The sequence below is a fragment of the Anabrus simplex genome, chromosome 9, assembly GCF_040414725.1.
Source record: "Anabrus simplex isolate iqAnaSimp1 chromosome 9, ASM4041472v1, whole genome shotgun sequence".
Taxonomy (NCBI): Eukaryota; Metazoa; Arthropoda; class Insecta; order Orthoptera; family Tettigoniidae; genus Anabrus; species Anabrus simplex.
In genome coordinates this window covers 88963924-88980448 of record NC_090273.1, presented here as the reverse complement: position 1 = coordinate 88980448, position 16525 = coordinate 88963924, and the positions used below count along the sequence as shown (strand labels likewise).

General features: G+C 41.5%; 1 protein-coding gene across 1 annotated transcript in view; it reads left to right on the top strand.

Annotated features, from left to right (window-relative positions):
• The first annotated feature begins 594 nt into the window (after window positions 1-594).
• LOC136881164 (uncharacterized) overlaps window positions 595-16525 on the top strand; it is an 85792-nt gene continuing 69861 nt past the window's right edge. The window contains exon 1 of the mRNA XM_067153826.2: window positions 595-687. Coding sequence (XP_067009927.2) covers window positions 661-687 — 27 coding nt within the window. The 5' untranslated portion in view covers window positions 595-660. The remainder of the gene's footprint in view (window positions 688-16525) is intronic.

Sequence of the window (16525 nt, the reverse complement as noted above, 5' to 3'; positions counted from 1 at the left end):
GTCAGAAGGCCAGCGCCTCAACCGTCTGAGCCACTCAGCCCGGCTATTATTATTATTATTATTATTATTATTATTATTATTATTATTATTATTCGAACTAAGTAAATAGCCCTGCCCTAAGTAGTTCAAAAGCGGGGAATATAATGTACAGTATTATTTATTTATTTATTTATTTATTTATTTATTTATTTATTTATTTATTTATTTATTTTAACGGTTTCTTTATGTTGCACGAATAATCCGCAAACCAAATAACCCGCGCGCGAGTAATAAAGAGCTTACTGGTTGGGTCACGGTCGCTTAGCCCAAACTAAATAACATTAAATGTGGACAGAATTCCAGCCGACTTAAGTTCTCATGGTTGCTGACTGTGATGCCTGAGGCTCCTTACAACATACCCCTGTAATTCGATAAGTCACCACGTTCGCTACACTCGATACAGGGTCGTGTTCGAGAGAAAGAGACAGAAACATCATTCAGGTCTTGTGACGTAGAGGCACAGTGCTATATAAAACGAACTGTAACGGGGGTTGGACTTGCCATTCTTGAAAAGCTTTTAAAATGAGTAAGTGCGTAGTTGTGTTCGTCTGGGTAGGAGCGGTGTTCGTTTCAAATGTTTGTTCCAGCAGAGAGACTGATAAAAGCTACCACACAATTTGCATGGATAATGAACTGGATGTTGACAAGGTAAGGAAACTAAGTACAAAATATTTACAAGAATGACTCTGTGCGGTTGTTGGCTGCGTCTTAGTGACTCTGTAAAATATTTGGTGAAGAGCGTTTTGGGAGGTACTTTGCTGTGGGTTCGACCCCAGCCTGATAGATTTTGGATTAAGTGGAGTACGCAAGGTGAGGAGAGGGGTTGGGCGTTTGCAGAGTTAATCCTCTTACCCAACTTCTTTTTTTTAACTGAAATATAAAAAGCGGTATAATGATAAATAGTATTATTTTGACAAGATAAGAAAACTGGTACACAATATTTACAAGAATGACTCTGTGCGGTTGTTGTTTGTGTCTTAGTGATTTACTGACGAGCGTTTAGGGAGTTACTTTGTTGTGGGTTCGACCCAGCCTAGGTCGATAGATTTTGGATTATGGAAAACTATTTCTCATCATTCAGTAGAGTACGCAAGCTGAGGCGGAGGAGGGGGGGGGGGGGGGGTCGGCGTTTATTGAGTTAATCCTCTTGCTCATTTTAACTTCTTTTTTTAATTGAAATTGAAAGCGATATAATAATAAATAGCATTGATTTAATCTCTTAGTTTCTCACATTCAAAATAATGCCTGAGACAAGAAAAAAATAATTAACCTAATAATGATACTACTACTACTACTTTTTTGCTATTGGCTTTACGTCGCACCGACACAGATAGGTCTTATGGCGAAAAAGGGACAGGAAAGGGCTAGGACTGGGAAGGAAGCGACCGTGGCCTTAATTAAGATACAGCTCCAGCATTTGCCTGGTGTGAAAACGGGAAACCACGGAAGACCATCGGCAGGGCTGCCGACAGTCGGGTTCGAATCCACTATCTCCCGAACACTGGACACTGGCCGCACTTAAGCGAGTGCAGCTATCGAGCTTGGTACTACTACTACCACTACTACTACTAATAATAATATATTATTATATAAGTTATTATAATTATAATTAAATATTATTATTATTATTATTATTATTATTATTATTATTATTATTATTATTATTATTATTATTATTATAAGTATCTGTTCCTATCGGCCTACTCAGAACTACTTTATTTCTGCTGTCTTATCTGGGTCCTCAGGGGCTCTGAACTTTGGAGCGTGGGGTGGCGACCACGGGGCCCTCAGCTTCCACTTACTCGTGGTAGGCTCCTCACTTTCATCTATCCTATTTGACCTCTCTTGGTCAACTCTTGTTCTTTTCCGACCCCGACGGCATTATGTATGGAGTCCTAGGGAGTCTTTCATTTTCACGCCCTTCGTGGTCCTTGTCTTCCTTTGGCCGATACCTTCATTTTTTCGAAGTGTCGGATCCCTTCCATTTTTTCCCTCTGATTAGTGTTATATAGAGGATGGTTGCCTAGTTGTACTTCCTCTTAAAACAATAATCACCACCACCACCACCTGTCTTATCTGGACTTTGATCTTTGCCCAGTGTTCCTTCATTCGTTGCCGGTGTTATTTTCCTCCCTCCATCCACGTCTTTTCCGTCTTCAACTTTGGCCTTTTTTGAAAACCTTAGTGTTCTTTTAGTTTTCTCTTGAGTGGGTTGCGTTATTGTATATCTTCACAAGTGATCCCCATCTCCTCTAGGTCCCTTTCCACGTCCTTGAACCAATTTGGCTGGGTCTTCTCATCTTTAAAATAGGTAAAGATCTGGTTCGATAATAGTGTGGGTTTCATCCTTAGCAAATAGACATAAAATCTACTGCTACTACTACAACTATCAAGCCCGTTGGCCGTGTGTCGCGTAGCTGTTAGCTTCAATTCAGGAGATGGCTGGTTCTAATCTTGTGTAAGACCTTGTTTATATCTTCTTGGAAATCTCGAGTGCTAGACCCTCGTGCTCTCTACTGTCACTCATCTGACACTAATTAGCTTTCAGCCCGGTCAGAAACCTTTCGTAGAAACAGCATAACATCTCTCCATCTGAATGCCTATAATTTGTGAAAAATCCAAGTTTCCGCCTCAGTAAATTAGAACAGGTAGTGGTGGGATAATCGAACACTTTTAATAATCGAATAACCTCTATCCGATTATTTAGATAATCGAATAAAATAATCGAATGAGTTACAAATATCATTCAGTTGTATCGCATAGGATATTAAGATGCGGTTTTTTGGGTTTCAGTGCGTCGGATAGATAATCGATTGAAAATAAGTGAATAGATGGACTCTTATGAAAAATAGAAATTCGCCTTTTTCCAAACGTATCTCCAAATGTTGAAACTAAATGAGTGAATCAACTGTCTTAATAATATCACTTTTCATTCGATTATTTCAAAGGCATTCACTATTCAGTTGCTTCATTCATTCGAAGGAATAATCGAAAAATAATCGAATGGGAAATATAATCGAATAAGCGATTATTTTGTATTCTGTTATCCCACCACTAAGAGCAGGCATATTACGTGCATATCTACACTGTATATTGATCTTATATTGACTTAAATAAATTGAACATTCTTCAGTTTAAGAAAAATTTGTAATATCTGAAGCTATCCCTTTTCCGTTTCGACTCAGTTAATTTCCAAAAGTTAGGTTCTTCAATCTTCCGAAACTAATTTTGAAGAAAATAAATGCTAGAGTGGAGAGATAAGTTCCAATGTCAAGTTTTTAAGGATTTAAATATAAATTAAAATAAACGTTTATTCTTTCTTTTTAATCCGTTTGTCCTCCGGGATTGGTTTTTTCCCATGGACTCAGCGAGGGAAAGGCATTGTCCTGGAGCGTGAGACTTTCGGTCGGGTGACAGAACTGGGCAGGATGACCAGTGCCTCGCCCAGGCGGCCTCACCTGTTATGCTGAACAGGGCCTTGAGGGGCGGGGAGATTGGAAGGGATAGACAAGGAAGAGGGAAGGAAGCGGCGGTGGCCTTAAGTTAGGTACCATCACGGCATTTGACTGGAGGAGAAGTGGGAAACCACGGAAAACTACTTCCAGGATGGCTGAGGTGGGAATTGAACTTCCCTCCCCCCCGTCTATTCAGTTGACCTCCCGAGGCTGGGTGGACCCCGTTCCAGCCCTCGTACCACTTTTCAAATTTCGAAGCAGAGCCGGGAATCGAACGCGGGCCACCGGGTGTGGCAGCTAATCACACTTACCACTACACCACAGAGGTGGACATGTTTATATAATTTTAAATATTTTGAGTCTGATTCGATAGAATCTGATGATGTTCTTTGATGATGATGATGATGATGATGATGATGCTTGTTGTTTAAAGGGGCCTAACATCTAAGATACCGAGCTCGATAGCTGCAGTCGCTTAAGTGCGGCCAGTATCCAGTATTCGGGAGATAGTAGGTTCGAACCCCACTGTCGGCAGCCCGGAAAATGGTTTTCCGTGGTTTCCCATTTTCACACCAGGCAAATGCTGGGGCTGTACCTTAATTAAGGCCACGGCCGCTTCCTTCCCACTCCTAGCCCTTTCCTGTCCCATCGCCGCAGTAAGACCTATCTGTGTCGGTGCGACATAAAACAACTAGCAAAGAAAAAAACATCTAAGGTCATCGGCCCCGATGATGTTCTTTTAAGAATGGAAACTGTCATTCTATTTTGTTTCTTTTTCATGTCTAATACTGTTACCATATGGTGTTTTAGGTAGTTTATGAATGTATTTATTCAAAATTAGTTTCAGCAGACAGAAGATCCTAAAAGTTATGAAGTTTAAGAAAGGTACTGTAGTTGAAATGTTGTGTCGTGTTGTGTTTTGTTGCGCTGTGTTCTGTGCTTTATAAAAATGTGTATCTCTGCGTATTATATGCAATACCAGGCAAGGCCTCCTCCATTAAATGTATCCCCCTGTGGCTGGGGGCAGTAGAATAACACCCACGGCATCCCCTGTCTGTCGTAAGAGGCGACTAAAAGGGGCCCCAGGGGCTCTGAACTTTGGAGCGTGGGTTGGCGACCACGGGGCCCTTAGATGAGTCCTGGCATTGCTTCCACTTACTTGTGCCAGGCTCCTCACATTCATCTATTCTATCCGACCTCTCTTGGTCAACTCTTGTTCATTTCCGACCCCGACGCTATTAGGTTTGCGAGGGCTAGCGAGTCTTTCATTTTCATGCACTTCGTAGCCCTTGTGTTCCTTTGGCCGATATCTTCATTTTTCGAAGTGTCGGACCCCTTCGATTTCTCTCTCTGATTAGTGTTATATAGAGGATGGTTGCCTAGTTGTACTTCCTCTTAAAACAATAATCACCACCACCACCACCATTAAATATACTCGTGAAGTATTGACAATAAAAATAGCGAAAAATCGGGGATTATATCACAAAATAAAAGTAGGCCTAAGCTAACCGTGTAATGTTTACTAAATAATTATTTTTAAAATTTTATTTTTTACAATTTTGTTTTACGTTGCACTGACACCGACTATTATACATAATTCAATTCTTTCTCTCTTCTCTCTTTCTTAATCCGTTTACCCTCCAGGGTTGGTTTCTCCCTTGGACTCAGCGAGGGATCCTACCTCTACCGTCTTAAGGGCAATGTCCTGGAGCGTGAGACTTTGGGTCGCGGGATACAACTGCACAGGAGGACCAGTACCTCGCATAGGCGGTCTCACCTGCTATGCTCAACAGAACCCTTGTGAGGCCCCCTGTGGGTAGGGTCGGTAGAATGACACCCACAGTATCCCCTGCCTGTCGTAAGAGGCGACTAAAAGGGCCCCTTTGGAGAGTGGGCTGGCGACCACGAGGCCCTAAGCTGAGTCCTGGCATTGCTTCCACTTACTTGTGCCAGGCTTCTCACTTTCATCTATCCTATCCGACCTTCCTTGGTCAACTCTTGTTCTGGTCATAGTCGGTTCACCGGGCGAGTTGGCCGTACGGTTAGGGGTGCGCGGCTGTGAGCTTGCTTGCGAGAGATAGTGAGGTCGAATCCCACTGTCGGCAGCCCTGAAGATGGTTTTCCGTGGTTTCCCATTTTCACACCAGCCAAATGCTGGGGCTGTACCTTAATTAAGGCCACGGCCTTTACCTTCCAACTCCGAGGCCTTTCCTATCCCATCGTCGCCATAAGACCTATATGTGCCGGGCTGAGTGGCTCAGACGGTTAAGGCGCTGGCCTTCTAACCCCAACTTGGCAGGTTCGATCCTGGCTCAGTCCGGTGGTATTTGAAGGTGCTCAAATACGACAGCCCCGTGTCGGTAGATTTACCGGCACGTAAAAGAACTCCTGCGGGACTGAATTCCGGCACCTCGGCGTCTCCGAAGACCTTAAAAAGTAGTTAGTGAGACGTAAAACAAATAACATTATTAATTATTAGACCTATATGTGTCGGTGCGACGTAAAGCCACTAGCTAAAATGGTGAAATCTGAATAGTTGGTTCATATAATGGATGCCCTACTGTAACATTATATTTTGTTTAACACCGCTTCAGTTACTATATAAAGTAAAACCTGCTTTCGACGAACCCTTGATAAAGGGAAACTTGCCTTAAACGAGAATTTTTGGCGGTCCCGTGAATTTAGGGGTGAAATTCATGTTTAATTCCCTTCATTAAAGGGAAACTATGATACGTGGCCAATGGAAATCAAGATAGCCTATGCATTTTAACGGATGATTTCCAAGTTTCGGAATGCAATGTTTAGAACGTTATTTTCAGGCACCCTGGGAAAGTCTACCTTGTCTGCTTGTAACAGTTGATTCTGTAGCGAACAAGGAATGGGCAAATATGTCTTCGTTTTTGTTCTCCAACTTACACGTTAAAGTGTACGGCTAATTGCCTGTTTATTGTTGTCCAAGCCTTTCCCAATTCTCGGTTTTAATGAACTGTCAATCAACAAGTACTTGTCTTTGTCCCTGCCCTTAGAATTCACCTTTTAATTGAGTAAGTACTTCTAAAGTTACATTACTAGACATAGTTCGGCGGTAGTCATTATGGCTTCGAGCAAGAATTGTGCTTCATATTAACACGAGAGTAAAAGTGACTCATGCTAGTGAACGAGATAAATTGAGTGTAATGCAGATTGTGAAGATGTTCAACGATTTTTTTAAAAGAAGAAAGCAGAAATTTTGAAACAGTGGGAAAATTGTGCTGATTGAAAAAAATAAGAAGAACGTAAGAAAAAGAAGCCACTTTTCCCTTTGCGAAAATCAAATGATCATAAATATGTCTCCCTGCTGAGGCCATGCATCAACGGCTGCTAATTTCATAATGGAAGCCAGCCATAAGACAGCCTGTATAGGTAACATTGGGTGTTACAAATAAAGTGAAGACACAGCTCTGCTCAATTTCAAGTGAGGTAGCTTTCCTTGGGAGTCAGCTCAGATATTGTCCGGCTCCATGGCTGAATGGTTAGCGTGCTGGCCTTTGATCACAGGGGTCCCGGGTTTAATTCCGCGCAGGGTCGGGAATTTTAACCATAATTGGTTAATTCCCCTGGCACAGGGACTGGATGTATGTGCCGTTTTCATTACCATTTCATCCTCATCATGACGCGCAGGTCGCCTACGGCAGTCAAATCAAAAGACCTGCACCAGGCCTCTCTGGAGTCCATACGCTATTTCATTTCAGCTCAGATATTTCCTATTATTAAAAACTATGAGAGCTACCTCTACGGTACATGCTGCGAGTTGACTCTTACTTTAATTGTTGTTGATGTTCATCGCGGCAGAGAAGTAGTCACGGACGGCGCTCTCATGGATTAGTGGTTTAGTGGTTTAGTGATTTCCGATCGTAAAGTACATGTAGAAGACAAAAATGAGTAATACAGAAGATAATCGTGGTGAGAGTGGGAGAAGATTTATCGGCATTTATGTACATAATTAAAGATTTCCCTCTAATTTTTGATAAGTCGATGCTACCAGAAGCAAGGAATAAAAATTATTCAGCATTCTCAACTATAAGAGAGAGGTATGAAAATAGGTTTGGGATCCCAATAACTCTAGTCTCAGTGCTTTCACCCAAAAAGTAATCGGCCAGCCAATGCACATTTTCCTCATTAAATATGACCCCCTGTGTGTGGGGGCGGTAGAACAGCACCATGGTATCCCGTGACTGTCATAAGAGGCGACTAAAAGGGGCCCAGGGGCTCTTAACTTTGGAGCGTGGGTTGGCGACCACGGGGCCCTCAGCTGAGTCCTGGCATTGCTTCCACTTACGTGTGACAGGCTCCTCACTTTCATCTATCCTATCTGACCTCTCTCGGTCAACTCTTGTTCTTTTCCGACCCCGACGCTATTAGGTTTGCAATGGCTAGGGAGTATTTCATTTTCACGCTTTTCGTGGCCCTTGTCTTCCTTTGGCCGATACCTTCATTTTTCGAAGTGTCGGACCCCTTCAATTTTTTCCCTCTGATTAGTGTTATATAGAGGATGGTTGCCTAGTTGTACTTCTTCTTAAAACAATAATCACCACCATCACCACCTCTGAACTTTGGAGCGTGGGTTGGCGACCACGGAGCCCTTAGCTGAGTCCTGGCATTGCTTCCACTTACTTGCGCCAGGATCCTCACTTTCATCTATCCTATTCGACCTCCCTTGGTCAACTCTTGTTCTTTTCCGACCCCGACGGTATTATGTATGGAGGCCTAGGGAATCCTTCATTTTCACGCCCTTCGTGGCCCTTGTCTTCCTTTGGCCGATACCTTCATTTTTCGAGTGTCGGATTCCTTCGATTTTTTCTCTCTGGTTAGTGTTACATAGAGGATGGTTGCCTAGTAGTACTTCCTCTTAAAACAATAATCACCACCACCACCACCACCACCACCCTGTCTTCCTTTGGCCGATACCTTCATTTTTCTAAGTGTCGGACCCCTGCCATTTTTTTCTCTCTGATTAGTGTTATATAGAGGATGGTTGCCTAGTTGTACTTCCTCTCAAAACAATAATCACCACCACCACCGCCGCCGCCGCCTAGGGAGTCTTTCATGTTCACGCTCTCCGTGGCCCTTGTCTTTCTTTGGCCGATAACTTCATTTTTCGAAGTGTCAGATCCCTTTCATTTTCTCTCTCTGATTAGTGTTAGGCCTATATGGAGGATGGTTGCCTAGTTGTACTTCCTCCTAAAACAATAATCACCACCATCACCACCACGCTTCGTTCGTTATGGAATCTCTGGCATTTGTTGATCACTGAACTAAACTTTGTTCGGTTTGAGATGTCTTCTGAATTTAGTCCCATCTGTTTGAGATCATTTCTCACCCCCTCCCCCCTCACCCCTGAACCATTTGTCCGACACTTTAGGTCTGCTGTCTAGTATTGTGAAAATCCTTTTCGTTAGTCTCTTCTCATCCATTCTAAATAAGTGCCCGTAGAATTTAAGTCTCCTTTTTCTCATGGACTCAGTTAGCCTTTCATTGTCACGGTAAAGTTCTTCCCTTCCTCGCAACTTATACTGTCCATCTTTGGACCCATTATTTTGCGAAGGATCTTTCTTTCGAATTTCTCAGCTTCTCTCACTCCCGTTTTCCCTGTCATTTGGAGACATTCACTATTTAAAAAAAATAGCGTACAGACATTCCGTTTTAATCACTGTATTGTAGTCCCTCAGTTTAGTTCGTCTGGAGATGGTTTTCTTCTTGTATATCGAATATGTCCTATGAAAAGCCGCAGCCACCTTTTCCCGTTTGGTGTTGTTTGCTTCTCTTTCATTAGTTTTCAATTTCACTATTTCACCCAAGTACTTAAAGCTGTAATCTCTTTCTATTTTACCGTGTTCTGTCTTCAGGTACCGAGGGGCTATTTTGATGTTTGTTATATATTTAGTTTTTTTCGAAAGAAACCTGTAGTCCTGCTTTTTCTGCTTGAAGTTTTACTACATTCAGCTGTTCTATTGCTGTGTCAGTATTCCTAGATAGCAGGGCAAGGTCATCAGCAAAGGCAAGGCAATTAATCATGACACCACTTTTTGATCCTCCAATGTATACTTGCTTAAGTAGTCCTTTTCTGTCCAGTTCTTTTGCCCATTCCCGTATAATCTTCTCCAACACTCAGTTGAAAAGAATTGGTGACAGTCCATCACCCTGTCTGACTCCTGTTTTAATTTCGAACTGCTTGGAGATCTCTCCTATGAAGTCTGTTATCATAGTTGGTATGGTAAAAATGCATGATATAAATGATTGGAAATTGCATTTTCTATAACTTTTGTTATGTAGTACTTTTCGACAGGGCCAAAGTTTTTAAAATTAATTTTTAGTCGCCTTCCCACAAACTACCATGTCATCCAGCGTCAGTAAAATTATTAATAGCCTAGACTGTAGTGCCTTATTCCCTAACTTTAAATATCGATTTTAATTCATTTCTGTTCTTCTATTTTTTTGCGGTTCGGCATTGATATGGACTTAGCAACAAAAATCGAAATTCATGAATATCTCTGTTATAATAGCCGGTACGTTAAAAATGTATTACCGCGCGAGTTGGCCGTGCGGTTAGGGGCACGCAGCTGTGAGCTTGCATCCGGGAGATAGTGGGTTCGAACCCCACCGTCGGCAACCCTGAAGAGGGTTTTCCGTGGTTTCCCATCTTCACACCAGGCAAATGCTGGGGCTGTACATTAATTAAGGCCACAGCTGATTCTTTCCCAGTCCTAACCCATACCTATTCCATCGTCGCCATACGACCTATCTGTGTCGGTGCGACGTAAAACAAAGAGCAAAATATATATATATATATTAGACAAAATGATTGGAAATATAATTCTACATAACTTTAGTTATGTTAGTATTTATCGATAGGACCACTAATAACACAGATATTTGAGAATTACATTTTAGGCCTTCCCTTCCCCTAAACTACTATTTCACTCAGCGTAAATAAAAATCATTTATAACCGAGATTGTCCTGCCTCATTCTTCGATTTTATATGCCGATTTTCATTAAATTCTCTTCAGACATTTTCTCGTGATGCCCGTACAGACAGACAGATAACGAAAAATTAAAGTGTGCATTTCCTTGTTATTGTGGACACGACCGATTTAAAAATACCATTCTTTTTAAATTCTGAGCAACGTACAGAGAAAAATCTTGTTTTATGTATATACTGTAGATAGACTTCACGTCGTCACAAGGCGGTCATTAGCACGTTTTCCAGTGTCATGCCTTCTCATGTGATAACCTTAAAGAACTTATGCATGCTAGAAAACTGCAAAAGTGTTACGGTGACGACTTAGAATAATTATTTTTGAGTGGTGAGGTTGTTTATTTTAAAGCATAATTAAGAGCATCTCCTTAAATGCATTGTGGAGATAATCCACCTGATAGCCGCTGAAAGATCGGCCTTCTAATCAGTTCATATGAACATTATGTCTTTTATCAGATGTTTGGATATAAACGGGGTTATAGTTAAAACTCAAGATTAAAATTGTCAACCATCAGACGGATGTTCCCTTACGGATTTTATTGGGAAAAGAAAATCCAATACATGGTATTTCAGATCAGGGAGTACAAATTGTGTCTAACAATCGCCAATGAATTTTTCAACACAGAATCCGCTATGGTCTGGATAATGGTGACCGCGATTTTCTTTATTCTTAGGAAGTTCAGCGTTACCTAGGTTGTGGACCTCCTTTGGGTGGGGCGGTAGAATAACACCCACGGTGTCCCCTGCCTGTCGTAAGAGCCGACTAAAAGAGGCCTCAGGGGCTCTGAACTTTGGAGCGTGGGTTGGCGAGCACGGGGCCCTTAGCTGAGTCTCAGCATTGCTTCCACTTACTTGTGCCAGGCTCCTCACTTTCGTCTATTCTATCCGACCTCTCTTGGTCAACTCTTGTTCTTTTCCGACCCCGACGCTATTAGGTTTGCGAGGGCTAGGGAGTCTTTCATTTTCACGCCCTTCATGGCCTTTGTCTTCCTTTCGCCGATACCTTCATTTTTCGAAGTGTCGGACCCCTTCCATTTTTTCTCTCTGATTAGTGTTATATAGAGGATGGTTGCCCAGTTGTACTTCCTCTTAAAACAATAATCACCACCACCTTAGGTTGTGGTAAATGAAATGGCTATGACTTTTAGTGCCGGAAGTGTCCGAGAACATGTTCGGCTCGACAGGTGAAGGTCTTTTGATTAGACACCCGTAGGCGACCTGCGCGTCATGATGAGGATGAAATGATGATGAAGACGACATAATTTACTTTCCTAAAACATTATTTTCAATTTTTTAAATTTTCACTCAGAGCCCGCGCCAACGAAATTAACTAATGATGGTTAAAATTCCCGACCCTGCCAGGAATCGAACCTGGAACCCCTGTGACCAAAGGCCAGCACGCTAACTATTTAGCTATGAAGCTGGACTTGGTTGTAGTGATCTGTTTTAAGAGGAAGTACATCTAGGCAACCGTCCCCTATTACCATTAATCAGAGGAGAAATGTGGAAGGGGTTCGACAATTCGAAAAATGAAAGTATCGGCCAAATAAAGCCAAGGGCCACGAAGGGCATGACAATGGAAGACTCCCTAGGCCTCGCAAACCTAATACCGTTGGAGTGGGAAAAGAACAAGAGTTGACCAAGGAAGGTCGGATAGGATAGGATAGGATAGATGAAAATGAGGAGCCTGGTACAAGTAAGTGGAAGCAATGCCAGGACTCAGCTAAGGGCCTCGTGGTCGCTAACCCACGATCCTGTTTTAAGAGCCTCTGGGACCCGTTTTAGTCACCTCTTATGACAGGCAGGGGATACCGTGGGCGTTATTGTACCACACCCACCCTTGGGGATTGCCCTTCTTGTTTCATATTTGGCCTTTTTCTCATCACTCATTAATCGAAGGCTGCTGTTCATTTTCCTCGAATCTTACAGTAGGATCAATCACCAGACCCGTACCTTTCTCCCGGTCGATAACAACATCAGCTCGCTTTGTGGATCCATTTGTGGAGAGACATCCTAGTTCTTCATAGATCTCCAAGTGGTGTTATTTACGGAGGCTTTCAGCAATCAATGTGCGAAATGCATTGTGCCCATTGATTCTCCTCAGCTCTACTTTACGACACTACCTTAGGCCTAATACATGACGCATGAGGTAAGGTTTCGAACTCGTCACGTCTTCTGCAGTGGCGGCTGGTGTAGAAAATCAGTTGTGTTCTGTAACCCATCCCCACTCCAAAAATTAAAAATATTTAGAAATATACCGTTATGTGGTTTTCAAGAGGCTCTCCACTGTGTTTCCCACACTGAACAAACACGCAAATAACCCCAACACATATACGCATTCCTCATAAAAAACTAAAAAAACTATATAATTAAACACACAATAACACCTGCAATGGCAAAATATTCACGAACTCAAACACTTGGTGTGAGCGCGCAAAAACAGAACTTCCCAATGTTACCAACATTAATGAAATAAAACCAGCAACGTCGTAATGGAAAATTAAATGTTATGTTTTTATAGTGACATTTATAAACTAGACATTTTAAATAAAGAAAATCACAAATCATGTGCTTATTTTGACAATAAGAAAAGTACAATTTTTATAGTTCATTGATTTACAAATGTGGCTACGGAATAGGCAAGATGGTAGTATTCTATCCTCTTTGGTATTAAAAGAGCTGGCGGGAACAGCTCTACAGTATTTTGTTTCCCCGTTTGCTTTGAGCGATCTCCTCTTAAATACTACCGCTGATTCAAGAGGATACCAGCTGCCACGTTCTCATATCGGTTGTAATGCAAGTGTGACTAGTGCTGGTGCTGCCTCTCTGTGGTCGAACGGAGAATCGCCGTGAAGTGATGTCCTGGCTGTTGTTTCCACAGCCTATCGGAACACATTCTCTTTGTATCGGAAAAGTTAAGCACGCATGATCAAAAGGCAGAGTTACTGGTTTCTGGCTAAAAGCTTAGAAATTCTCGCTGAGCTGTGATCGCACAGCACCCGGCGTGGAGCCCACCAGTAGTTACCTGGTTGTAGGGGAGTTGAATAATTTCCTATTCTTTGGCTGACGTCTTTTTCAATGTACTGTTTTTAATTGTAGTTAATATTTTTAAACTAATTTATTTTTCCTATAGGCAATGTGCTGCAGCACTTCAGCACATAAGGTCTTCTGCAATGGTTGTATTAAGAGTCCTTCCGGTGAGAGATCGAACTGGGATGACGTTATAGTTCATTTTAATTGCTTCCGTCCTTTGTCCGCATGACATACCTCGCTTATTACTGATCCAAGCGTTTCCTTTCTTCCAGTGGGAAAATAATATTACAGTACTCCCTTACCCTTCGGTGGTAATTAATTAGTGTTACTTGAAAACCACATTCACATAATTTATTATTATTATTATTATTATTATTATTATTATTATTATTATTATTATTATTATTATTATTATTATTATTATTGACAGAGTCTTGGGGAAGGAGAGCAAGATGAAAAAAAAAGTCTCGAACAAAAGTAATGGAGTGCATCGAACGAAGTCAGGTGATGCAGGAAATATTAAATTAGGAAATGAAGTATTAAAGGAAGTAGATGAATGTTGTTACTCTACTTGGGTAGAAGAATAGCTAACGATGGCAGAAGTAAGGAGGACATAATATGCAGACTAGCAGAGGCAAGGAAGGCTTTTCTTGAGGAAAGAAATTTGCTCACTTCGAACATTGGTATAGGAATCAGATGTTTTTGGAGACTTTCATCTGGAGCGTGGCATTGTGTGGAAGAGAAACATGGACGATAACTAGTTCAGAAAGAAAGAGAATAGAAGCTTTTGAAATGAGGTGTTACAGAAGAGTCCTGAAGGTAAGATGGGTAGATCGAATCACGAATGAAGGAATACTGAATGGAATTGCTGGGAGGATATAGATTTGGTTAAATTTGACGAGAAGAAGAGAGAATGATAGGACACATCTTAAGACACCCAGCCCTTGTTCAGTTGGTTTTTCGAGGAAAGTGCAAGCGGTAAGAACGGTACGGGTCGACCAAGGTATGAATATGACAAGCAGATTAGAGCAGATGTAGGATGCAGTAGTTACGTAGCACAGGATAGGGTGGCATGGAAAGCTGCATCAAACCAATCTATGGACTGATGACTTGAGCAACTTTATTATTATTATTATTATTATTATTATTATTATTATTATTATTATTATTATTATTCAGCTACATACAGATGTAAGCTACTTGATGGTACATTCATGTCGATATAAGGAGTGGAGGTATTTTTCTCTGCTTAGGGGCACGAAGTAGGTAGCTAAATTCGCCCGGGCCTTTACCCTTACTCTTTGAAGATCGGGGTCTATTATTAGTGACTTCAGTACTGACATAGCTTGGTGGTGTCTGTCGTGACTGAAGGTCTAACTTTAGGGGAGTGTGGGTTGGCGATAATGGGAACTTTAGCTGAGTGTGCTGATGATTTCACTTCTGTCCAACACCTGACAGTCATCTTTCTTATCCGACCTTCCTTGTTCACCTCTTGTTCTCTTCTCACCTTGACGGAATTAGGTTTCCCGAGACCCAGGATATCTTTCCCTTTCAAGGCCATGCATGGTGGTTCCCTTTCTTTATCACGATAATTTCATTCTTTGAAATGTCGGCTCTCTTCCATTTTTTGGGCGGTGGAATTGGACTACATTATTCCCTGACTGTCGTAAGATGAGACTGACAGGGGGATCGCCTGAGGCTCTCAACTTGGGCTTGTAGGTTTACGACTACGGGGACCTAGCTGAGTATGGCATTGTTTCACACTTACGTGTGCCAGCATCTTTCCTAGTCGACCTTCCTTCGTCAAATTCTGTTCTCTTCTCACGCCGGTAGTATATGGTTCGGGAGGCCTATGGAGTCTTTCACTTTCATGCCCCCCTCCCCGTAGCTCTTCCCTTCCTTTTGAAGACCAATAAGCTGAAACACTGAACATTCAGCCAAAGAGCAGAATTTTTAATTCTTTTTATTTATTTACAAGTTGCTTTACGTTGCACAACACAGTGATGTATCCACAAAGACGCACACAAAATGCTGTCAGTTGTGTACACTGTTTTATTTACAAGTTATTTACATATTTTACACATACGCACTAATGAACCGCCATCCTGACAAACATTTGACTGCTAGAGTAGCATGTCAACAGAAACACAACACGAGTTCACGACTTCCACACACTTCCACTCAACTCTCAAGACTGCCTTTTATATACATTGCCTGGCCGGGCTTCTAGAAGAATATGACACATGTTTTCTCGTAATTTCGAGATTCTCTAATAGCCTATTTACGATGTAAGGACGTTTCTACAGAATTCTAATCGCACATTGCGTTGTTCTGGACTTATTACAGTGTGTTGCACAACGTTGCCTTGGATTATACATCATCTATACAGGTAATAATAAATGATGTACTATTAATTACATGTTCTTACATTAAATAAACTCATATTAATATTTGTACATACAGCCGATGTTTCATGACACAATCTCACAAATAATACGACCACGATTTATACCAAATAAAGTTCGTACACAACTACGTGAATAATAATAGTAATGATAATTCGAGCTCGATATTTGTATTTATGTACCCATGGGTTAAAGAATATTGTTTCCAAGTTATATTAGTCTATTACATTTGCGTCAACAGATAGGTCGTATGGCAATGATGGAACAGGAGAGGGCTAGGAGTGGGAGGGAAGCGACCGTGGCCTTAATTCAGGTACAACCCCAGACCAGCATTTGCCTGGTGCGAAAATGGAAACCACGGAAAATCATCTTAAGGGCTGCTAACAGTGCGGTTCGAACTATCTTCCGAATGCAAGCTGATAGCTACACGATCCAAACCGCACAGCTGTTTGCTCGGTAAGAACTGGATTATTATTATTATTATTATTATTATTATTATTATTATTATTATTATTATTATTATTATTATTTCCTTTCCTCCTCTTTGGGGTGCGCTGAGTTAATCATTTATTTGCGT